The sequence below is a fragment of the Cetorhinus maximus genome, unplaced genomic scaffold, assembly GCF_964194155.1.
Source record: "Cetorhinus maximus unplaced genomic scaffold, sCetMax3.hap1.1 HAP1_SCAFFOLD_203, whole genome shotgun sequence".
Taxonomy (NCBI): domain Eukaryota; kingdom Metazoa; phylum Chordata; class Chondrichthyes; order Lamniformes; family Cetorhinidae; genus Cetorhinus; species Cetorhinus maximus.
The window spans coordinates 3,611-29,164 of NW_027596180.1; the positions used below are offsets into that span (position 1 = coordinate 3,611).

At 53.7% G+C, this 25,554-nt stretch overlaps 1 protein-coding gene across 1 annotated transcript; it reads left to right on the forward strand.

Moving 5' to 3' along the window:
* Positions 1 to 808: 808 nt before the first annotated feature.
* LOC144673024 (protein phosphatase 1 regulatory subunit 3E-like) lies at positions 809 to 25,058 on the forward strand. The gene is made up of 3 exons (XM_078535023.1): positions 809 to 950; positions 1,014 to 1,285; positions 24,606 to 25,058. The coding sequence occupies exons 1-3, from the start codon at positions 809 to 811 to the stop codon at positions 25,056 to 25,058; spliced, it is 867 nt and encodes a 288-aa protein (XP_078391149.1).
* Positions 25,059 to 25,554: the final 496 nt, after the last annotated feature.

A 25,554-nucleotide genomic window follows, 5' to 3' on the forward strand; every position in this document is an offset into this window, starting at 1 on the left:
CAGAGAGGAGGAGAGAGAGGGAGGGAGAGAGAGGGAGGGAGGGGGAAATAGAGAGAGGGAGGGAGGGGGAAATAGAGAGGGAGGGAGGGGGAAATAGAGAGAGGGAGGGAGGGGGAAACAGAGAGGGAGGGAGGGGGAAATAGAGAGAGAGGGAGGGAGGGGGAAATAGAGAGAGGGAGGGAGGTGGAAACAGAGAGAGGGAGGGAGGGGGAAATAGAGAGAGAGGGAGGGAGGGGGAAATAGAGAGAGAGGGAGGGAGGGGGAAATAGAGAGAGAGGGAGGGAGGGGGAAATAGAGAGAGAGGGAGGGAGGGAAAAACACAGAGAGAGGGAGGGAGAAACAGAACGAGAGACAGAGAGACATCATTAGAAAGACATCTAGAGAGGGGGAGGGAGAGAGAGATTGAGTGGGAGAAGCAGAGACTGAGAAAGTGGCAGAGCACGAGAGAGAGAGCGAAAGAGAGAGGGCAAGGGCAGACAGAAAGAGATTGAGGGACGGATAGAGAGAGGGGGTAGAGAGGCGGACCAGAGTGTGTGAGAGAGAGAGAGAGAGCAAGACGGAGACAGAGAGAGAGAGAGTGAAACGCGGATTGAGTGGGAGAGAAAGGTAGACAGACCGAGAGAGCCAGACGGACGGAGAGAGCGAGGTAGAGAGAAAGAAGTAGTGGACAGGCAAACATGAGGACATAGAGCGGCGGTGGAGGAGGGGGTGTAGGCTGGAGAAAGAGAGTTAGCGCAGAGAGAGATTAAAACCCCGCCCTCCTTAGCCCGCCTGCCCCCCCCGCGGCTTTGGGAGTTAACCCGCAGCGATGTCCCGTGCGCCCCCGCCGCGATTCGACATCCCCCGCAACCTCAGCTACATCTCCGGCCTGTACGAGAAGGCCTACTACGCCTCGCAGAGGCCCGGTGCCGGGAGAGAGGAGGAGGAGACGGAGGAGGAGGAGGAGGGGGCGGAGGAGGTAGAGCGGGCGGGCTGCCTCCGGGACCGGGGGAGGCTGGCCTGGTCGGCGGCCTGGACTCGGGCCTCCGGGAGCGGGAGCCCCCAGCAGCAGCAGCAGCGGAGGAGGAGGGCCCGCTCGCTCCCGGCCAGGGCTGAGCCGGGCCGCAGCCGCAGCCCCGACACCCGCAAGAGGGTGCGTTTCGCCGACTCGCTGGGCCTGGAGCTGGCCGCGGTCAAGCGCTTCAGCCAGTGGGAGGCCCCCCGGGTGCCCAGCCACGTCCAGGCCCAGCTGCAGTGCGACGCCATCCGCCATTTTGGAGCCCAGCGCGACGGCCTGGCGTTCAAGGTAGGTGGGCGTTCGGGGCTGGTGCGGGGGGTGGGGAGTGGGGGAGGTGGGGGGAGGAGGTGGTTTGTTGGGGGGGGGTGGGGCTGACAGCAAACCTTGCCCCCCACCCCCAATCCCCCGCCAACCTTCCCGGAATTTCTTTGGGGGCTGACCCTTCGAACTGGGCCAGAGATTGCGGCTTAGTTCCCCCCTCTGGGGCGCCAATGCAAACCTGACTCCTTACCCCGCTCCCCACCCCACCCCACCCCACCACACCCTCCACCCATCGCCACTCCCCCTCCCACCGAGCACTCTGTCCCTCGAAACGCTAGCGTCCCCTTCGGCGCACGGGAAGATCCCGCGCAAACGGCCACCGCCCGATGGAGGGGGGGGCCACCCCAAGCGCCGGCGGGTTTTTCTCTCCCCTCCGGTAACGTTGAGTCGGAGGATAAAATGTTGGAGGAGGACCCCCCCCCCCCGCCAACTACACGCCAACCCCAACCACCCCACCACTATCGCACCTCATCTCCCTCCAGCAGCGGCCGCGGGAAACCCAAGGAAGGGGCCCAGGGGGTGGAAGGTCACACCCGGAAGGCGCTCCCCTCGAGTAATCGGGTCGGCCGTGGGTGGCGGGCACTCGAGACTCTGGAAGGGGCGGACTCAAACACGTGACCTTCTCTCTTCGCTGAGAGAGAGAGAGGCCAAGTGACGCCTAGCAGGCACCTACGTTTCTCCCTCGTTATCCTTCCACGGGGTGTGGGTGTCGCTGACGAGGGACCCGGCACTTGTTGCCCCTCCCCGCCCCCCCATCCCTAATTGCCCCTTGAACTGAATGTCTTGTCGGCCATTTCAGAGGGGGGGTTAAGAGTCAACCGCATAACTGTGGGGGGGTTCCGGGGGTTCCGGAGTCACATGTAGGCCACACCGGGTAAGGACGGCAGATTCCTCCCTTCCCTAAAGGGAACCAGATGGGTTTTTTTTTACAGTTGTCACGGTCCCTGTGACTGAAACTGGCTTCATAATTCCAGATTTGATGAATTGAATTTAAATTCCACCGGCTGCCGTTGGTGGGATTTGAACCCGTGTCTCTCCTACCTCCACACACACACACACAGCCCATCCCCCCCACCCCACCCCACCGCACACCCTCCCCGCCCCCTTTGAGCATCAACCCAGGCCCGTGGGCTGTTGCCGCTATGCCACCGTCTCCCCCTTTGGTAGGTAACAGAAAGAAAAGGTGTCTGCCCTTCAGCACAAGCCAGAGCGTATGACGTTTGGGGGTGTTGCTGGATGGCCAGTCATGCAGCTGAGGGTTGGAGGAGGGAAGGGGGACAGAATGCCGGCAAAGTGAAGCGGCCGCAATGTACTGATTCGCCACCCTGCCTTCCATCAGCAGCCACTGCGCCAAGCGGCTGTGGGCAGCCCGTCACTCTCCACAAACCAGAGCTCATAATCCAGGCTGACACTGAAAAGCCCCTTGAGACACTCTGCGGCTGATCAAGGCCTGATAATAAGTTTTTATTATTCATTCACGGGGATGTGGGTTTCACCGGCCGGGCCCAGCATTTATTGCCCATCGCAATGAATGAGAAGGTGGTGGTAGGTGAGCCGCCTTCTTAAGCCGCTGCGGTCCCTGTGGTGTAGGTACACCCACCGTGCTGTTAGGGAGGGAGTTCCCAGGATTTTGACCCGGCGACAGTGAAGGAACGGCCGATATGTTTCCAAGTCGGGACGGTGAGTGTGGCTCGGAGGGGGACTTCCAGGTGGTGGTGTTCCCCGTGCGTCTGCTGCCCTCGTCCTTCTAGATGGTAGCGGCCGTGGGTTTGGAAGGTGCTGTCGAAGGAGCCTTGGTGAGTTGCTGCAGTGCATCTTGTAGATGGTACACACACTGCTGCCACTGTGCGTCGGTGGTGGGGGGAGTGAATGTTTTGTGGATGGGGTGCCGATCGAGCGGGGGCTGCTTTGTCCTGAACGGTGTCAAGCATCTCGAGTGTTGTGGGAGCCGCACTCATCCAGGCAAGTGGGGGGAATATCCCATCACACTCCTGACTTGTGCCTTGTAGGTGGTGGACAGGATTTGGGGAGTCAGGAGGTAGGTTACTCATTGCAGGATTCCCAGGTTCAGACCTGCTCTTGTAGCCACAGTATTTATATGGCTAGTCCAGTTCAGTTTCTGGTCAATGGTAACCCCAGTATGTTGATAGTGGGGGATTCAGTGATGGTAATGCCCATTGAACACCAAGGGGCGATGGTTAGATTCTCTCTTGCTGGAGATAGACATTGCCTGACACTTCTCTGGCATGAATGTTACTTGCCACTTGTCAGCCCAAGCCTGGTTATTGTCCAGGTCTTGTTGCATTTGGACATGGACTGCTTCAGTATCTGAGGAGTCGTGAATGGTGCTGAACATTGTGCAATCATCAGTGAACATCCCCACTTCTGACCTTATGATGGAAGGAAGGTCATTGATGAAGCAGCTGAAGATGGTTGGGCCGAGGACACTACTCTGAGGAACTCCTGCAGTGATGTCCTGGAGCTGAGATGATGACCTCCAACAGTCACAACCATCTTCCTTTGCGTTAGGTATGACTCCAACCAGCGGAGAGTTTTCCCCCTGATTCCCATTGACTCCAGTTTTGCCAGGGCTCCTTGATGCCACATTTGGTCAAATGCTGCCTTGAAGTCAAGGGCAGTCACTCTCACAACACCTCGGGAGTTCAGCTCTTTTGTCCATGTTTAAACTAAGGCTGTAATGAGGTCAGGAGCTGAGTGGCTCTGGCAGAACCCAAACTGAGCATCAGTGAGCAGGTTATTGCTAAGCAAGTGCCGCTTGATAGCACTGTTGATGACCCCTTCCATTACTTTACTGATGATCGAGAGTAGACTGATGGGGCGGTAATTGGCCAGTGGGATTTGTCCTGCTTTTGAGTACAGGAAATACCTGGGCAATTTTCCACATAGCTGGGTAGATGCCAGTGTTGTAGCTGTACTGGAACAGCTTGGCTAGGGGCGCGGCAAGTTCCGGAGCACAAGTCTTCAGTATTATTTCTGGAATATTGTCAGGGCCCATAGCCCTGTATCCTTCCTTTGTGCGCAGTACATAACCAGGGAGTATTTGATGAGGACGGTGTAGAGGGAGCTTTACTCTGTAACTAACCCCCGTGCTGTACCTGTCCTGGGAGTGTTTGATGGGGACGGTGTAGAGGGAGCTTTACTCTGTAACTAACCCCCGTGCTGTACCTGTCCTGGGAGTGTTTGATGGGGACATTGTAGAGGGAGCTTTACTCTATATCTAACCCCGTGCTGTACCTGTCCTGTGAGTGTTTGAGGGGGACAGTGTAGAGGGAGTTTTACTCTGTTTCTAACCCCGTGCTGTACCTGTCCTGGGAGTGTTTGATGGGGATGGTGTAGAGGGAGATTTACTCTGTATCTAACCCCGTGCTGTACCTGTCCTGGGAGTGTTTGGTGGGGACATTGTAGAGGGAGCTTTACTCTATATCTAACCCCGTGCTGTACCTGCCCTGGGAGTTTTTGATTTGAGGTTCCCCAACTTCACTTTGGAAGAGAGTATACAAGCAGTTGGCCATAGAACCCCATTTCCATAGGTGTTTAATATTTTAATCTCTTTAATGCCGAAGCATTGTACAAAATGTACATATGTAATACATTTTCATTTGTTCAGGTTGCATGTATTTTACTGGCTAGGCCAGCATTTATTGTTCTTCTCTAATTGCCCCCTTGAGAAGGTGGTGGGTGAGCCACCTCCTTGAGCCGCTGCAGTCCCTGTGGTGTAGGTACACCCACCGTGCTGTTAGGGACAGAGTTCCCAGGATTTTGACCCGGTGACAGTGAAGGAACGGCCGATATATTCCCAGGTCGGGATGGCGAGTGTGGCTCGGAGGGGAACTTCCAGGTGGTGGTGTTCCCCGTGCGTCTGCTGCCCTCGTCCTTCTAGATGGTAGCGGCCGTGGGTTTGGAAGGTGCTGTCGAAGGAGCCTCGGTGAGTTGCTGCAGTGCATCTTGTAGATGGTACACACACTCTGCTACTGTGCGTCGGTGGTGGAGGGAGTGAATGTTTGTGGACGGGGTGCCGATCAAGCGGGGGCTGCTTTGTCCTGGACGGTGTCCAGCTTCTCGAGTGTTGTGGGAGCCGCACTCACCCAGGCAAGTGGGGGGAGTGTCCCACACACTCCTGATTTGTGCCTTGTAGATGGTGGACAGGCTTTGGGGGGAGTCAGGAGGTGAGTGACTCTCCGCAGGATTCCCAGCCTCTGACCTGCTCTTGTAGCCGCAGTGTTTATATGGTTGGTCCGGTTCATTTGCCTCGCTTATCAAGTATCTATCCCGCTCCGTCTTAAAACTATTCCAAGGCTCTGCTTCCGCCTTTCGAGGAAGAGAGTTCCAAAGACTCGACACCCTCTGAGAGAGAAAGTTTCTCCTCATCTCTGTCCTAAATGGGCGACCCCCTTATTTTTAAACAGTGACCACCCCCACCAGTTCTAGATTCTCCCACAAGAGGAAACATCCTCTCCACATCCATCCTGTCAAGACCCCCTCAGGATCTCAAAAAGGTTTCAATCGAGTCGCCTCTTATTCTTCCAAAACTCCAGTGGACACAAGCCCAGCCTGTCCAACCTTCCCACATAAGACAGGCTGCCCATCCCTGGTGTTAGTCTGGGTCAACAAAAACAGCGAATGCGAGAAAAGCTCTGCAGGTCCGGCAGCAATCTGTGGAGAGAGAGAGAAACCAAGTTAATGTTTTGAGTCCGTGTGACCCGTCTTTAGAGCAAATTAGCCTTCAGGACAAATTAGTCCAGTAAACCTTCCCTGAACTGCTTCCAACGCATTACCCTTTGGACCTACTCATGTTGGAACCAGCCGTGCGCACACGCCCCGTTCCACACTTTGAAAGTTTAATACACCTTTAAAAAAAATTTAAAGGGACCCTGCATGGAAAGAAAAAGCTGGCTGGGAAAAGCAACTAAATTTTAAAGGCTCTGGTCAGACCACATTTAGAATATTGTGAGCAATTTTGGGCCCCGTATCTCAGGAAGGATGTGCTGGCCCTGGGGAGGGTGCAGAGGAGGTTCACGAGAATGATCCCAGGAATGAAAGGCTTAACATATGAGGAACGTTTGAGGACTCTGGGTCTATACTCGATGGAGTTTAGAAGGATGAGGGGGGGGATCTGATTGAAACTTACAGAATACTGAAAGGCCTGGATAGAGTGGACGTGGGGACGATGTTTCCATTAGTAGGAGAGACTAGGACCCGAGGGCACAGCCTCAGAGTAAAGGGATGACCTTTTAGAACAGAGATGGGGAGAAACTTCTTTAGCCAGAGAGTGGTGAATCTATGGAATTCATTGCCACAGAAGGCTGTGGAGGCCAGGTCATTGAGCGTATTTAAGACAGAGATAGATAGGTTCTTGATTGGTGAGGGAATCAAAGGTTATGGGGAGAAGGCGGGAGAATGGGGTTGAGAAACTTATCAACCATGATTGAATGGCGGAGCAGACTCGATGGGCCGATTGGCCTAATTTCTGCTCCTATGTCTTATGGTCTTATGGTCTTAAAGGGAACAGGGCTCGGAACTCAGTGGTGAGTCCGCACCGTCAGTCCCAATGCCAGGGCAAGTCTGCAGCGTGATGAACTGCTGAAAAAAAACTTGTACATTGCTGGAGAGGGAAGAGGCACATGTGGCCGAAGCCTTTCGTCTGGCACTCATCAGGACAAATACAAGAATTCCAAATTTTAAACCATCACAATCACTTGTACTACAGGAGAAAAGGGTGCCCTTTGATTGGCAAGTGCTCTTTGATTGGCAAGTCGACCCCGATTATCCGAGGTGTTGCTGTGGAGAAAGCAACGGGCAACCGCAGGCTTCCCCAACCCACCCCACCCCCCCCAACCCAGCTCCCGGGCGATTCGAGAAAAGGCGCAAGGCTTGACCATATTCCTTTTGTTTGCAGAGGAGGGGTCCCCTCCGTGTGAGCGTACGTCACTTCCGGCAAGCGTAGGTGAGCCGCGTGACGAGCTCGACCCATTATCTCACGTCGGTCGTTAGTGTAGCTATTAGCGCACTCGGGATCGTTCAGCGGGTGCTGCCCAGTCGCGGAATCGGGTCCAACAGCGGACGTTTTGTTTTGGGTTTTTCAAGCATGGGGGCTGGTTGAGCATGGCCTGTACCCTTGCCTGTTGTGAACAGGCAGGGGGGAAACATGCTGTTCGGTTCGACCAGCCGATCGCTGGGACGTATGTGGCCTACGCACCCGGCACCGCACCGGCACTGAAATTCATACACGGCGGTGCTCAGTTGTGCTTTGTTTCCTTTTTTTTTGGCTCATTTGTTAAAAATTGTGAGAGGTTAGCGGAACTCAGCTGTTTGTGTTTCACTGGGCACGGGAATGGACCTCTAGGGCAACGAGACCCATCAAGTTTGCAATCTTAAGTCTGCTATTAATAATTAAGGCACCACTCTAATTTTGATCGCTCTTCCCCAGTTGACGTTTCCCGGAAAGGTTTTCAGACGCTGCGAGAGAGGGAGGGAGCTTTTCCGTCCACGGGAGCCAAACTGACCCCTACGACAGTTTTATTGAATTGGGGAGGCGACGGCACAGTGGTATTGTCACTGGACTGGAACCCTAGCAGACCCAGGGTTCGAATCCCACCACGGCAGATGGTGAAATCTGAACTCAGTAAAAACATCTGGAATTAGAAGCCTGATGAAAACTATAAGTCAACCATTGGCGATTGTTGTAAAAACCCATCTGGTTCACTAATGCCCTTTAATGGAGGTGGGAGTAGGGTGGGGGGGAAACCTGCTGTCCTTACCTGGTCTGGCTTACACGTGACTCCAGACCCACAGCGATGTGGCTGACTCTTAACTGCCTTCTCTGAACAAGGGGGCAATGAGGGATGGGCAATAAACGCTGGGCCTAGCCAGCGACGCCCACATCCCATGAATGAATAAGGCTTAAAAAAAACCAAAAAAATGCGATTCTCGCTCCTGGGCATTGTTGAGTTTTTGCCACCCGCTGGCAGACTATACCACATCTGTTCTCAAAGTGAGCTTTTCCTCAAGCTACACTTTTTAACTGTACATCAGTGGTGAACTTGAGGCTCCCGATAAGTAAGTTGGAGATAGGGATGGCGCAGGGGAGAGACAGTGGCACAGTCACAGGGCGAGCAGTAAGGAGGTCATGTCGAAGGCACTAGTTCTTCAACATTCAGCCCCAACCTTCCAGAGAAGGCACTTCTGGGTGCCGCCACTTGAGGAAGGATTGTGAAGGCATCGGAGATTCACGAGAATGATTCCCGGGACGAATAACTTTTTTTCCCCCACTATTCGTCCATGGGATGTGTCACCACCCCCTTCTCAAGGGGCAACTAGGGATGGGCAACAAATGCTGGTCCAGTCAGCGACGCCCACGTCCCGTGAATGAATAAAAAAAAAGAAAGAGAATGGCAGAGGTCACCTGACTACGGAAAGCCAGATAGGACATGTAGTACCAATTGCATTTAAAAACTCAAACATCCCCCTTTCCCTAATGAACAGAATTGTTTGGGTTTTGAAATGAAACGGAACCACATGTCCAATCTGGCTTGCTGTAGTCTGTGGACGATTCCATTTCAGGTCAGTTCAGTACAGACCTCTCTCTGAGAAGGCACTGAGGGAATTTTGCTCTCTCTAAGCACGAAATGTGGCGTCAGCAAGTGGAGCTAAAATAGAGATTTGAAATTCAGCAAATTTCACCCAGAGATGTGCAGAGCTCCCTCAGTACTGAACCTCCAACACTGCAGCGCTCCCTCATTACTGACCCTCCAACACTGCAGTGCTCCCTCAGTACTGACCCTCCGACAGTACAGTGCTCCCTCAGTACTGACCCTCCGACAGTGCGGCACTCCCTCAGTACTGACCCTCCGACAGCGCAGCGCCCCCTCAGTGCTGACCCTCTGACAGCGCAGCGCCCCCTCAGCACTGACCCTCCCACAGCACAGCATGCCCTCAGCAATGACCCTCCGACAGTGCAGCACTCCCTCAGTACTGACCCTCTGACAGTGCGGCACTCCCTCAGTACTGACCCTCCGACAGTGCGGCACTCCCTCAGTACTGACCCTCCAACACTGCAGTGCTCCCTCAGTACTGACCCTCCAACACTGCAGCACTCCCTCAGTACTGACCCTCCAACACTGCAGCGCTCCCTCAGTACTGACCCTCCAACACTGCAGCACTCCCTCAGTACTGACCCTCCAACACTGCAGCGCTCCCTCAGTACTGACCCTCCAACACTGCAGCACTCCCTCAGTACTGACCCTCCAACACTGCAGCGCTCCCTCAGTACTGACCCTCCAACACTGCAGCGCTCCCTCAGTACTGACCCTCCAACACTGCAGCACTCCCTCAGTACTGACCCTCCAACACTGCAGCGCTCCCTCAGTACTGACCCTCCAACACTGCAGCGCTCCCTCAGTCAGACCAGACCAGGTAAGGACAGCAGATCTCCTTCAACACCACCAGACTTTTAATTCCAGATTTTTATTGGATTCAAATTCCACCATCTGCTAATGTTCTGCAGAACAACTGGGTCTTTGGGGGGTCACCAGTCCAGTAGCAATATATCCACGCCACCACCTTCCCCATGTGCTGTGGGGATAGATTGGAGAAGTTGGGACTGTCTTCCTTGGAGAAGAGAAGGCTGAGAGGAGACTTGATCGAGGTATTCAAGATCCTGAGGCCTGCCCCTCAGGGTAAATAGCGAGAAACTGTTGCCGCTCGAGGGAGCATCCAGAACGAGAGGGCCACAGACTCAAAATAATGGGCAAAAAAAAAAAGGAGTAAAGTGTGACGTGAGGAAAAATTCTTTCACCCAGAGGGTGAAGGTTGGCGTCCGGAACGAACTTCCTGAGAGGGTTGGGGGAGGCAGGTTCGATCGAGGTGTTCGAAAGGGAATCGGATTTCTACCTGAAAATGAGGAACGTGCGGGGTTACGGGGATAAGGCAGGGGAGTGGGACGGGACAGGACGCCCTTTCAGAGAGCCAGTAGCAGACTCGATGGGCTGAATGGCCTCCTTCTGCCCTGTCAAGGTTCTGTGATTGGGTGACACGGTGGGGGGTGTCAAACCCCCTCCAGAATGATCCCCGGGATAAAGATCTGTAGCTACGAGGATAGATGGGAAAGGCAGGGACTTTTTTTCCTTGGAGAAGAGGAGGCTGAGAGGAGACTTGATGGAGGTATTCAAGATCCTGAGGGGTACGGACAGGGTAAATAGTGAGAAACTATTGTCACTCAAGGGAACAACAGAGGAGCCATCAAGAGCTGAAGGGCACCACTCTGTCACTTTGCCGACAGAAATTTTATTTTAATACAATCTGGACATCAGAAGGCGAGATGGTGACCTCACTGGGCTACTAACCTCGAGGCCCAGACTAATGGTCTTGGGACACGGGTTCATACCCCACCAACGGCAGCTGGTGGAATTTAAATTCAATTAATAAAACCTGCAATTATAAAGTGAGTCTCAGTGATGGCGGCCATGACAACCATCATCGATTGTCGTAAAAACCCCATCTGGTTCGCTAATGTCCCCTTTAGGGAAGGAAATTTGCCGTCCTTACCCCAAACCTGGCCTACAAGTCACTCCAAATCCAATGTGGTTGTGTGATTGTCACCAGCCTAGAAATCCGGAGACCCCAGGGTAACGGTCGGGAGGACCCGGGTTCAAATCTCACCACGGCAGCTGGTGGAATATGAATTCAATGAAAAATCTGGCATTTAAAAAAATTTTATACATTCACGGGGATGTGGGCGTTGCCGGCTAGAACGGCATTTATTGCCCGTCCCTAGTTGCCCTCGTTCAGAGGGCAGTTAAGAGTCAACCCACATCGCTGTGGCTTTGGGGGGAGGTGGGAGGTGGGGGGTGGGGGGGTGGGGGGTTGGTCTGGAGTCACACGTAGGCCAGGCCAGACCAGGCCAGGCCAGGTAAGGACGGCAAGGGGCATCTGGAGTTACGTGTAGGCCAGACCAGTCCAGGTAAGGACGGCAAGGGGCATCGGGAGTCACGTGTAGGGCCAGACCGGGGTAAGGATGACAGATTTCCCCCTTCCCTAAAGGGGGACGTGAGAGAACCAGATGGGGTTTTTTTTTTTTCCCCCTACAACCATTGGCAATGGTTTCGTGGCCATCATCAAACTATTAACTTCAGGCTTTTCATCGCATTCGAGTTCCACCCACTACCCAGGGTGGGATTGGGACCCGGGAGCCTTACCCTGGGTCTCTGAATACTAAGTCCAGGGACCAATGCCACTAGGCCACCACCACCTGATCAAAATGAGTTATTAACGATTTAATTATTACATTTAAATCATTAAAACGAATGATTAATTAAAAGCCTAACGCTGACCCTAGAACGATTAGTCACTTTAAAACAAAAACCCCATCTGGTTCACTCATCCCCTTCAGGGAAGGGGGGAAATCTGCTGTCCTTACCACCCCCCACCACCCGCCGGTCTGGCCTACATGTGACTCCAGACCCACACACACACACACACACACACAGCGATGTGGTCGGCTCTTAAAAGCCCCTCTGAGATGGCCGAGCGAGCCGCTCAGTTCTCAAGGGGCAATTAGGGGTGGGCGATAAATGTTGGCACAGCCAGCGATGGCCCACCCACCCCCCGTACTCCCCTCCCCCTCCTCCTCCCCCACCCTCCACCCCCACCCCCACTGCCCACCGTCCCATGAACGAATTTTTTTAAAATACGGCTTTAAATTGGGATCGGTTGGTGCTTAATTTTTTTTTAAAAAAAGATCACTCAGCCCGTGAAGTTGGCGAGAATGAGAAGTCAAGGTTTTTATTTTTTAACCCTCCCCTCAATAAAACGACTGCTTCCGAAAGATAGACTAACTCGAATTTCTCCCCGGAAAGATGGGTCAAAACTGGCACCTGGCGTCGCTACGGAGAACATCTGGAACGAGAAAAGCTGGCTATTTTTTTAAAATAAAACACTGAGCACGTTCAGTGAAGGAACGTTCCAGCACATTTGAGACTCCTCCGCCACTCCCGGTCACGCCTGCTCTGCCATGACCTTGGTTTGCCACGGAGAATATTACCTTTCTTTTACAGTCCCTTGGGAGTCCAAAACCTGAGTGTCGTTGAAAAGAGAGGCTAAAGCTTTACTTGCTGGCGCTCATCCTGGACAAACCCAAGAATGCCAAATTTCAAAGGATCAGGGCAACTTATACTGCGGGGGAAGAGGGTGCTGATTGGTTGGCAAGGCGAACCTGATTGGCCGAGGCAACACGCCAGAAGCGACCAACGTTCATATGCGACCGAGGGGGGATATGCTCGGAGCTCGGGGAGCCGATCGTTCCCCGTCGCTTTCTCCACGGCGACGCCTTGGCCAATCAGAGTCGACTGCCGGCCAATCAGAGTCGACTGCCGGCCAATCAGGGTCGACTGCCGGCCAATCAGAGTCGACTGCCGACCAATCAGCACCCTTTTCTCCTGCAGTATGAATTGCCCTGATCCTTTGAAATTTGGCACTCTTGTGTTTGTCCTCAGGTGCGCAAAAAAAACCAAAAAAAAGCCTCAGCAACATGGCTCCCCCCACTTTTCGGCAACCGTTCTTTTTAATTCCAAACTATATCTTAACGAAGTGAACGGCCGGCCGGCCGGCCGGCTTACCGAAAAGTCGAAACCCGGTCAAATGCCATCCGGCAAACCCTGAAGGCAGTTTTAGTCCGCTGCCCAGAGTGCCAGAGCGACCGAGAGCGCACGACTCTTAAACGTTAAACGCGAATCCCAACAAGTTAAAGTAAGATGGAAGGAAACAGATAAGTGAACGGTCGGAGAGAGAGAGAGAGAGAGGGAGGTGGTGGGGTTGAGTGGAGGGGGCTTGAGCGGACCCTGTATTCTCCACCACAGTTTGGAAACCGCTGGTGCAGAGGCACCTTTTACTCTGGGCACTTACCGGACACCATGCACCACGCGCCCCAAGAATTGAATTCTGAGGAGAGATCACGCAAAGTACTTCCCGGGATGCAGGAGTTCGAAGGGGGGGGGTGACTTGATTGAGGCTTTCTGCATCCTGAAAGGCACTGATCGGGGGAGGACAGAGGGAAAGACCCCTTAAACCCGGCCTGTCAGAGAGTCAAGGACGAGGGGGGCGTAACCTCACGATCAGAGAGGTTTAAAAAAAAAAAATAGCTCCTTCACACAACGGCGTAGGTTCCATTCCCACAAACAGCGGAAGGTCCCAGCTCAATGGAGGCCATTCGACCCCTCCATGCCCATGCCGGCCCTCCTTTGGAACAACTCTTTTAGCCCCAGTCCCCCGCCTTCTCCCCACCTACTTCAACTAATTACTATCGCTCGGCCAACTTCTTGAGCGCGCTTGCCCCCTGTCCTTTTCCTCCCACGGACGTTAACCTCGCTGACAAGCCTATCAGGTGGCACTTTACCCGGGGCCTTTTGGAAGTCCAGGTACACCGCATCAGCCACATTACCCTCATCAACCCTCCCGACCCCTCATCAAAAAGCTCTCATCAGGTTGTGCTGAGCACGGGATCTGTCGTTTGCGAGTCCGTGCTGGCTTCTGTGAATTGATCCACGTGGGTCCCATTTGGTCTGGAGCAGCCCTTTCGAAAAGCTTTCCCATTCCCGAGGTTAAGCTGACTGTTGCTATGTTTATCCTTACCTTTGAACGGGGACGTAACATTTGCAATTCTCCAGTCCTCTGGCACCACCCCTGCATCCCAGGAAATTTGGAGGATTAGGGCCCGTGCCTCCGCAATTTTTCCACCCTCGCTCCCCTCAGCATCCTCGGATCACAGCCTTGGTTCAAACACGGACAAAAGAGCTGAAGTCTCGAGGTGAGGCGAGAGTGACTGCCCTTGACATCAAGGCAGCATTTGCCTGAGTGTGGCATCAAGGAGCCCTAGCAAAACTGGAGTCAATGGGAATCAGGGGGAAAACTGTCTGCTGGTTGGAGTCATACCTAGCACAAAGGAAGATGGTTGTGTTTGTTGGAGGTCAGTCATCTCAGCTCCAGGACATCACCGCAGGAGTTCCTCAGGGTAGTGTCCTCAGCCCAACCATCTTCTGCTGCTTCATCAATGACCTTCCCTCCATCATAAGGTCAGACGTGGGGATGTTCGCTGACGATTGCATAATGTTCAGCACCATTCGCGACTCCTCAGATACTGAAGCAGTCCATGTCCAAATGCAGCAAGACCTGGACAATATCCAGGCTTGGGCTGACAAGTGGCAAGTAACATTCACGCCACACAAGTGCCAGGCAATGGCCATCTCCAACAAGAGAGAATCTAATCATCGCCCCTTGATGTTCAATGGGCATTACCATCGCTGAAACCCCCACTATCAACATCCTGGGGGTTACCATTGATGAGAAACTGAACCGGACCAGCCATATAAATACTGTGGCAACAAGAGCAGGTCAGAGGCTGGGAATCCTGCAATGAGTAACTCACTTCCTGACTCTCCCCCCCACAAAGCCTGTCCACCATTGTTGGTAAGGCTGAGTTATTTAAAAATCCCAGAGGGAAACTTTAAACAACTGTCATAACCTAGAATTTTAAGTGTCATGTTTGAGATGCGACTCTAAATTCAAGAATCAGACAACCAGTTCTCGAGGTTTTACACTAAACTAATTGAAACATTTTATTAATTTACACAACTTAAAATATATATATATACGCATGGCTACAAATTACTACCGTCATAACTTTTAACAAATTCCCAAACTAATCTCCATTAAGGCAACAGCAACCCATAGACTTAACCAGACACCAGGCAAAGCATTTTCACCTTACGAATTCAAAGTGAGGCTCTTTTCACTTTGGTTTCTTACCAACACAGCGGTAGACTTACAGGCTTTCATCTTACTTTGCCTCTGTCCTACACACCCCAAAACTGCTGAAGCTATACCTAGCACAGTTCATTGAATGTAAATTCTCATTGTATCAACAACCTTTGAACTAAACCTCTCTAACAACAAAACCCCTTTCATAGTACCAATTTTTTTAGTAATATAAACACATTGGTAGCTGCTAGAAAAGTGTCCAGATTTCACCCCATTTCTTGAATACTCTATTCAAAAAGTGCAAATGCACACTATCTCTCTTACATATCAAAACTAGTACACATCAAAGCACCCAGACCAGCAATTGGATTGGTTTTAATCCAATTAGGACACACACACAGACTCAACCTCTATTTTAAAAGAAAAATATTTTCCAAAATATTATATACATTAACAGCTTCATGACAACCATCGACAAGGCACAAGTCAGGGGTGTGCTGGAATACTCTCCACTTGCCTGGATGAGTGCGGCTCCCACAACACTCGAGAAGCTCGACACCGTCCAGGACAAAGCAGCCCCCGCTCGATCGGCACCCCATCCACAAAACATTCACTCCCTCCACCACCGACACACAGTGGCAGCAGTGTGTGTACCATCTACAAGATGCACAGCAGCAACTCACCAAGAGACAGCTTAGACAGCACCTTCCAAACCCATGACCGCTACCATCTAGAAGGACGAGGGCAGCAGACGCACGGGGAACACCACCACCCCCTGGAAGTTCCCCTCCGAGCCACTCACCATCCCGACTTGGGAATGTATCGGCCGTTCCTTCACTGTCGCCGGGTCAAAATCCTGGGAACTCCCTCCCTAACAGCACAGTGGGTGTGCCTACACCACACGGACTGCAGCAGTTCAAGAAGGCGGCTCACCCACCACCTTCTCAAGGGGCAATTAGGAATGGGGCAATAAATGCTGGAACCCAGCCAGCAACACCCACATCCCTTAAATATATAAAAAAAGAATCAGCAGCCAACCTCTCTAATACCTCCTCTTTATCAATTTTCAACCACTGCATTACCTCAGTCCTTTTACCATGACTTTGGTAGCATCCTCTTCCATGGTAAAGGCAGATGCAAGGTATTCCAGGTCAATCAAACTGTATATACCTCAATTAACCTCCCTTCCACCTCCTCCAGCCCAAAGAAAACAACCCCAGCATGTCCAATGTTCCCTTATCGCTGAACTCCTCCCGTCCGGTCAACACCCCTTGTGAACCTCCTCTGCACCCTCGCCAGTGCGATCGCGTCCTTCCTGTGACATGGGGGAGGGGCAGGCGGAGTGGTATTCTCACTGGACGAGTAATCCAGAGGCCCTCTGGGGTAATCCTCTGAGGATCCACCTCGGCAGGTGGTGAAATTTGAATTCAGCAAAAAAAATAACCTGGGACTAAAAGTCTAATGACCGCCACGAAACCATTATGAATTATGAAGCCAGTTTCAGTCACAGGGACCATGACAACTGTCATCGATTGCCATTAAAACCCCCATCTGGTTCACTCGTGTTCCCTTTAGGGGAGGAAAATTCTGCCGTTCTTACCCGCCCTGGCCTACCTGTGACTCTAGACCATCCCTTACCCGGTCTGGCCTACATGTGACTCTAGACCATCCCTTACTCGGTCTGGCCTACACGTAACTCCAGACCATCCCTTACCCGGTCTGGCCTACACGTGACTCCAGGCCACCCCTTACCCGGTCTGGTCTACACGTGACTCCAGACCATCCCTTACCCGGTCTGGCCTACACGTGACTCCAGGCCACCCCTTACCCGGTCTGGTCTACACGTGACTCCAGACCATCCCTTACCCGGTCTGGCCTACACGTGACTCCAGACCATCCCTTACCCGGTCTGGTCTACACGTAGCTCCAGACCATCCCTTACCCGGTCTGGCCTACACGTAGCTCCAGACCATCCCTTACCCGGTCTGGCCTACACGTGACTCCAGACCATCCCTTACCCGGTCTGGCCTACATTTGACTCCAGACCACCCTGCACCACCACCACCACGCCCCCCCCAAACCCTGCCACAGCAATATGGTTGACCCTTAGATCCCCCTCTGAAATGGCTGAGCGAGCCCACTCCTTTCTCAAGGGGCAATTAGGGATGGGCGATAAATGCTGGCCCAGCCAGTGACACCCACACCCCATGAACGATTGAAAAATATATAACGTGTACGGAAACGTGAGGCACCATGGGATTATTTTTTTTGACATGAAAATTGCGATGCGAATGTTGCCATTGCTTGTGTTTTACACAGCTCTGCCGTAGCCTCCAAGCCCTTATATTCCACACGCCAGCCCAAAACGGAAAGTATCTCGTCTGCCTTCCCGACCGCCTTATCTAGCTGCCCGGTCCACGGTCAGGGATCTGTAGACACGCGCCCCAAGTTCCCTCTGTCCCCCGACACTTCTCAGTATTTGGGGAAGAGACAATGTTGCCGGTGGTGCTTCCACTGGACTGAGTAATCCAGAGGGACGCGGGTCCAAATCCTGCCAACGGCAGCCGGTGGAATTCAAATTCAATTCGTAACATCTGGAATTATGAAGCCAGTTTCAGTCATAGGGACTGTGACAACCGTCATTGATGGTTGTAAAAAAACCCCATCTGGTTCACTCATGTTCCCCTTTAGGGGAAGGGGAAATCTGCCGTCCTTACCTGGCCTGGCCTACACGTGACTCCAGACCCCACCCCACATAGCAACGTGGTTGATTCTTAACTCGCAGCAGCCCCCCCCCCACACACCCCCCCCGCTCCGAAATGGCCGAGCGAGCCACTCAGTTTAGGTGGCAATTAGGGCTGGGCAGCAAATGCCAGTGCCCTCGCCAGTGACCCCCACATCCCATGAAAGAAAACAAATCTATAATTTATTGTGTGTCCCCCTTGCCTTGCTAGCCATCCCCAAATTCATTGCCTCACACTTCTCCCAACTGAATTCCATTGGTCATTGATATCTTCCCGCAGTCTGTAGCTTTCTTCCTCACCATCAAACCCATGGCCTATCTGTGTCTCATCTACCTCCTTCTGAATCATAGCTCCTACGTTTAAGTCTAAATCATTGATGTATACCGCAAACAGCAAGAGACACATGGAAACATAGAAAATAAGAGCAGGAGTAGGCCATTCGGCCCTTCGAGCCTGCTCCGCCATTCAATATGATCATGGCTGATCATCCAACTCAATAGCCCTGCTCCTGCTTTCTCCCCATATCCCTTTGATCCCTTTCGCCCCCAAGAGTTATATCTAACTCCTTCTTGAAAACACACAATGTTTTGGCTTCAACTACTTTCTGTGGTAACGAATTCCACAGGCTCACCGCTCTCCGGGTGAAGAAATTTCTCCTCATCTCAGTCCTAAATGGTCTACCACATATCCTCAGACTGTGACCCCTGGTTCTGGACTCCCCCACCATCGGGAACATCCTTTCTGCATCTACCCTGTCTGGTCCTGTTAGAATTTTATAGGTTTCTATGAGATCCCCCCTCATTCTTCTGAACTCCAGCGAATATAATCCTAATCGACTCAATCTCTCCTCATATGTCAGTCCCGCCATCCCAGGAATCAGTCGGGTAAACCTTCGCTGCACTCCCTCTATAGCAAGTACATCCTTCCTCAGATAAGGAGACCAAAACTGCACACGATATTCCAGATGTGGTCTCACCAAGGTCCTGTACAATTGCAGCAAGACATCTCTGTTCCTGTGCTCGAATCCTCTGGCTATGAAAGCCAACATACCATTTGCTTTCTTTACCGCCTGCTGCACCTGCATGCTTACCTTCAGCGACTGGTGTACAAGGACACCCAAGTCTCGTTGCACATTTCCCTTTCTCAATTTGTAGCCATTCAGATAATAATCTGCATTCCTGTTTTTGCTACCAAAGTGGATAACCTCACATTTATCCACATTATATTGCATCTGCCATGCATTTGCCCACTCACTCAGCTTGTCCAAATCACACTGAAACATCTCTGCATCCTCCTCACAGCTCACCCTCCCACCCAGCTTTGCGTCATCCGCAAATTTGGAGATACTGGGGACCCGACGTCACTACCCGCTGAACCCCACAGGAAACAGCCTTCCAGTGGCAAAAAAACAATCATCCATCCACCATTACCCTTGGTGTCCGGCCACTGAGCCGCTATCGGATCGAACTCGCCACTTCCCCTCGGATCCCGTGGGCGTTTAATTCACTGATCAGTCTGCCACGCGGGACCTCCTCCAGCACCTTGCTAAGATCCACATAGACTACCTCAACTGCACTACCCCCATCAACCCTCTTCGTTACGCCCTCAGAAAATCCAGTCGGTTCGATCAGACACGAACTTCCCTCAACAAATCTATGCTGGCTGCCCTTGATCAATCGTCCGAAGTGACGATTTATACCGTCACTCAGAATTTTTTCCCAATGCTTCTCCCACCGCGGAGATGAAGCAGACTGGCCAGTAATTGCTCAGCCTATCCCTTTCTAAATAAAGGTGCATTGGCTCCCCTCCAGTCCTCCGGCATGACGCCTGCAGTTAGGGAGCATCTTTTCTCCTTCGTTCTTTTGCGGGATGCGGGCTTCACTGGCGAGCGACCTGAGTGTTTGTTGCCGCCCCCCCATCCCAAATTGCCCCTCGAACTGAATACCTTGCTCGGCCGACACTTCAGCGGGAGGGCAAGTTAAGAGTCAACCACAGTACTTGTGTGGGGGTGGGTGGGGTCTGTAGTCTCGTGTAGGCCAGACCGATAAGGGCGGCATATTTCCCCTTCCCTAAAAGGGGAACATGAGTGAACCAGATGGGGTTTTTTTTAACGATCATCGATGACGGTCGTCACGGTCCCTGTGACTGAAACTGGCTTCCTAATTCCAGATTTTATGAATTGAATTTCAATCCCGCCGGCTGCCGTGGGTGGGGTTTGATCTCTCTGGGTTACTTGTCAGGTGAATTGGAAAATGATGAACAGTGCCATCTCTATTTCCTCACCTAGCAGTCTTGGATATTTTTCATCCAGGCCTGAGGGTTGTGTTTCAAGGGTGCTAGACGCATTACTATTCCCTCCCAGCCCCTCGCTATCTTGATCCCATCTGATATTTGGCGCTCCTCCTCCTGAACCCCAACATGTGCCATGTGCCCTCCCTTCTGTCAGAAAGGGCATGAATAGCTCAGTGAAAACCATGCTTACATCTTGCGTCCCCGCACACAAGTTACCTTTCTGGTCTCGAATCAACTGTAGTTTTTCCATATTTATCCTCAATCTAACCCCGTGCTGTACCTGTCCTGGGAGTGTTTGATGGGGACAGTGTAGAGGGAGCTTTGCTCTGTATCTAACCCCGTGCTGTACCTGTCCTGGGAGTGTTTGATGGGGACAGTGTAGAGGGAGATTTACTCTGTATCTAACCCTGTGCTGTACCTGTCCTGGGAGTGTTTGATGGGGACAGTGTAGAGGGAGCTTTACCCTGTATCTAACCCCGTGCGGTGAAATGTTTTGCTGCGACAGGGTAGTCCAAGTAATTGACCAAAAAAATTAGTTGAGATTTTTTTTAGTAATTGTCTGTTAGTTTCCTGATTGATCTTGTTTAGTCCTGACCACAAGTTAAATTTTAATGAGTTACTCGGGCTGTGAGGACATTCTGTGAGGAGAGGCATGTATAATTGATGACTCTGATTGCATACTTCCTAAACTGCTCCTGACACAGCCTCTGACTGATGGATATACATTGGAGACTGTATCAAAGCGGGAGATGACAGCGAAGGGGAAGCCTAAAAGCCAGGTCGCCCAGTGGGTGAGGGAGCGTGATGGAACAGGGGTGCCCACAGCAGGGTCACCCAGTGGGTGAGGGAGCATAATGGTACACGGGTGCCCACAGCAATGCCACCCAGTGGTTGAGGGAGCATAATGGTACAGGGGTGCCCACAGCAGTGCCACCCAGTGGGTGAGGGAGCATAATGGTACAGGGGTGCCCACAGCAGTGTCACCCAGTGGGTGAGGGAGAGTGATGGAGTGAGGGCCCCACTATCAGTGTCACCCAGTGAGTGAGGGAGAGTGATGAAATGAGGGCAACACTGTCAGTGTCACCCAATGGGTGAAGGAGAGTGAGGGCTCCACCAGCAGTGTCACCCAGTGGGTGAGGGAGAGTGATGGAGTGAGGGCTCCACTATCAGTGTCACCCAGTGGGTGAGAAGAGTGATGTAGAGTCCCCACCGGCTGTGTCACCCAGTGGGTGAGAGAGCGTGATGGAATGTGGTCTCCACCACCAGTGTCACTCAGTGGGAGAGGTAGTGTGATGGAGTGTGGGCTCCACTATCAGTGTCACCCAGTGGGTGAGGGAGTGAGGGCTCCAACAGCAGTGTCACCCAGTGGGTGAGGGAGAGCTATAAAGTGAAGGCCCAACCATCAGTGTCACCCTGTGGGTGAGAGATAGTGAGGGAGTGAGGGCTTCACCAGCAGTGTCACCCAGTGGGTGAGGGAGAGTGATGGAGTGAGGGCCCCACTATCAGTGTCACCCAGTGGGTGAGGGAGAGTGATAGAATGAGGGCCCAACTATCAGTGTCACCCAGTGGCTGAGGGAGAATGATGGAGTGAGGGCCCAACTATCAGTGTCACCCAGTGGGTGAGGGATAGCTATGAAGTGAGGGCCCAACTATCAGTGTCACCCAGTGGGTGAGGGAGAGTGATAGAATGAGGGCCCAACTATCAGTGTCACCCAGTGGCTGAGGGAGAGTGATGGAGTGAGGGCCCAACTATCAGTGTCACCCAGTGGGTGAGGGATAGCTATGAAGTGAGGGCCACACTATCAGTGTCACCCAGTGGGTGAGGGAGAGTGAGGGAGTGAGGGCCCAACTATCAGTGTCACCCAGTGGGTGAGGGAGAGTGATGGAGCGAGGGCCCCACTATCAGTGTCACCCAGTGAGTGAGGGAGAGTGATGAAATGAGGGCAACACTGTCAGTGTCACCCAATGGGTGAAGGAGAGTGAGGGCTCCACCAGCAGTGTCACCCAGTGGGTGAGGGAGAGTGATGGAGTGAGGGCTCCACTATCAGTGTCACCCAGTGGGTGAGAAGAGCGATGTAGAGTCCCCACCGGCTGTGTCACCCAGTGGGTGAGAGAGCGTGATGGAATGAGGTCTCCACCACCAGTGTCACTCAGTGGGAGAGGTAGTGTGATGGAGTGTGGGCTCCACTATCAGTGTCACCCAGTGGGTGAGGGAGTGAGGGCTCCAACAGCAGTGTCACCCAGTGGGTGAGGGAGAGCTATAAAGTGAAGGCCCAACCATCAGTGTCACCCTGTGGGTGAGGGATAGTGAGGGAGTGAGGGCTTCACCAGCAGTGTCACCCAGTGGGTGAGGGAGAGTGATGGAGTGAGGGCCCCACTATCAGTGTCACCCAGTGGGTGAGGGAGAGTGATAGAATGAGGGCCCAACTATCAGTGTCACCCAGTGGCTGAGGGAGAGTGATGGAGTGAGGGCCCAACTATCAGTGTCACCCAGTGGGTGAGGGATAGCTATGAAGTGAGGGCCCAACTATCAGTGTCACCCAGTGGGTGAGGGAGAGTGATAGAATGAGGGCCCAACTATCAGTGTCACCCAGTGGCTGAGGGAGAGTGATGGAGTGAGGGCCCAACTATCAGTGTCACCCAGTGGGTGAGGGATAGCTATGAAGTGAGGGCCACACTATCAGTGTCACCCAGTGGGTGAGGGAGAGTGAGGGAGTGAGGGCCCAACTATCAGTGTCACCCAGTGGGTGAGGGAGAGTGATGGAGTGAGGGCCCAACTATCTGTGTCACCCAGTGGGTGAGGGAGAGTGATGGAGTGAGGGCCCAACTATCAGTGTCACCCAGTAGGTGAGGGATAGCTATGAAGTGAAGGCTCCACTATCAGTTACACCCAGTGGGTGAGGGAAGTGATGGAGTGAGGTGTCCACTATCAGTGTCACCCAGTGGGTGAGGAGAACGATGAAGTGAGGGCCACACTATCAGTGTCACCCATTGGGTGAGGGAGGGTGATGGATTGAGGGCTCCACCTGAAGTGTCACCCAGTGGGTGAGGGAGGGTGATGGAGTGAGGGCTCCACCTGAAGTGTCACCCAGTGGGTGAGGGAGGGTGATGGAGTGAGGGGTCCACTATCAGTGTCACCCAGTGGGTGAGGAGAACGATAAAGTGAGGGCCCCACTATCAGTGTCACCCATTGGGTGAGGTAGGGTGATGGAGTGAGGGCTCCACCTGAAGTGTCACCCAGTGGGTGAGGGAGAGTGATGGAGTGAGGGCTCCACTATCAGTATCACCCAGTGGGTGAGGGAGCCTGATAGAGCGAGGGCCCAACTATCAGTGTCACCCAGTGGGTGAGGGAGAGTGATGGAGTGAGGCCACCACCAGCAGGGTCACCCGGTGGGTGAGGGAGATTGATGAAGTGAGGGCTCCACTATCAGTGTCACCCAGTGGGTGAGGGAGAGTGATGGAGTGAGGGCTCCAATAGGAGGGTCACCCAGTGGGTGAGGTAGAGTGATGGGATAGGGGCCCCATCGGCAGTGTCACCCAGTGGGTGAGGGAGAGTGATGGAGTGAGGGCTCCACTATCAGTGTCACCCAGTGGGTGAGGGCGAGTGATGAAGTGCGGGCCCAACTATCAGTGTCACCCATTGGGTGAGGGTGAGTGATGGAGTGAGGACTCCACTATCAGTGTCACCCAGTGGGTGAGGGAGAGTGACGGAGTGAGGGTTTTGTCAGTTACACCAGTGGGTGAGGGAGAGTGAGGGTGTGATGGCTCCACCAGCAGTGTCTCCCAGTGGGTGAGGGAGAGCTATGAAGTGAGGGCCCAACTATCAGTGTCACCCAGTGGGTGAGGAGAATGATGGAGTGAGGGCTCCACTATCAGTGTCACCCATTGGGTGAGGGAGAGTGATGGAGTGAGGGCACCACTATCAGGGTCACCCAGTGGGTGAGGGAGAGTGATGGAGTGAGGGCACCACTATCAGGGTCACCCAGTGGGTGAGGGAGAGTGATGGAGTGAGGGCTCCACCAGCAGAGTATCCCAGTGGGTGAGGGAGTGTGATGGAGTGAGGGCTCCACCAGCAGAGTCTCCCAGTGGGTGAGGGAGAGTGATGGAGTGAGGGCTCCACCTGGTGATGCACCCAGTGGGTGAGGAGAGTGATGGAGTGAGGGCTTCACTATCAGGGTCACCCAGTGGGTGAGGAGAGTGATGGAGTGAGGGCCCCACCAGGAGGGTCACCCAGTGGGTGAGGGAGAGTGATGAAGTGAGGGCACAACTACCAATTTCACCCAGTGGGTGAGTGAGAGTGATGGAGTGAGGGCCCCACCAGCAGTGTCACCCAGTGGGTGGTGAGGGAGGGGATGGGGTACGTTGGTCTCGATCCTGGCGGTTGGGGTGGGTGGGGGGGGTTGCCGAGTCGGGGGCGCGGGGTGGTAGTGGGGGAGTAGTCCAACCTCTCACGCCCTGCCCTGTCTTTTTCTGTGCCTCAGGACTGCAGCCCGCCTCGGCCCCTGGAGCCCACCTTCGCCAATCCCATCTGCTCGGTGGACTTCATGCAGCGGGTGCGCCGGGAGAAAGTGTGCCTGGAGGGAGTGTCCGTGGAGCGGTTCCGCCTGCGGGGCACCGTGCGGGTGCTGAACCTGGCCTTCCGCAAGGAGGTGACCGTGCGGCACACGGTGGACGACTGGCGCTCCTACTCCGACACGCCGGCCTCCTACATCCCCCAGTCCGCCGACCGCCAGACCGACCGCTTCTCCTTCGAGCTGGCGCTGCCCCCTTACCTGGCGGGCAGCAGCGTCCAGCTGGCCCTGTGCTACCGGGCCGGCCAGGCCGAGTACTGGGACAACGACGGCGGACGCAACTACAGGCTGCGTCCGGCCCTGGAGGCTCGCCCCTCGCTGCCCCCTGTGGACTGCGACACCGGCTGGGTTCACTTTGTGTGAGGGCGGGGAGGCCGCCGCCAAGGGCGGTGGGTGCGTAGCGGTGTTGGGTGGGGGGGGGGTGGGGGGGGGGAGGGTGGAGATCAGGGTGGGGGATGGGTGGAGGGCGGGGGGGTTGTGGGGGGTGTCGGGGGTGGTGGTCAGCACCAGGGAGAGGAGCTTTCAACCCGTGAGGTGCATCCCCCAGCAGTCCGGGGTAGAGGCGCAAGACCAAGGGACAGAGTCTTGGTTGACGTCCAATGTAATCACCAACTGTGTCCATTGCGAGACAGCGTCAGTGTCCGGTACAGGGCCAGGCCAATGCCCAGCGCAAGGCTGGGTCAACGTCCAGCGCAAGACTGGGTCAGTGTCCAGTGGAGAACTGGGTCAGAGCTGATACAAGGCCAGGTCGGTGGCCAGTGTTGGACTGGGTCAGTGTCCATTATGAGATGGTGTCGGCCACCAGTGCAACAGTGAGTCAGTGTCCAGTACAAGGCTGGGTCAGCGCCTATACAAGGCT

Excerpts from the sequence above, each read along its gene's own strand:
- LOC144673024 (XM_078535023.1), top strand. The coding sequence starts at position 809 with ATGTCCCGTGCGCCCCCGCCGCGATTCGACATCCCCCGCAACCTCAGC. Across the intron at positions 951-1,013 it reads GGAGGAGGAGGAGGAGGGGG|GGACTCGGGCCTCCGGGAGC; the intron begins CGGAGGAGGTAG and ends GGTCGGCGGCCT. Across the intron at positions 1,286-24,605 it reads GCGACGGCCTGGCGTTCAAG|GACTGCAGCCCGCCTCGGCC; the intron begins GTAGGTGGGCGT and ends TCTGTGCCTCAG.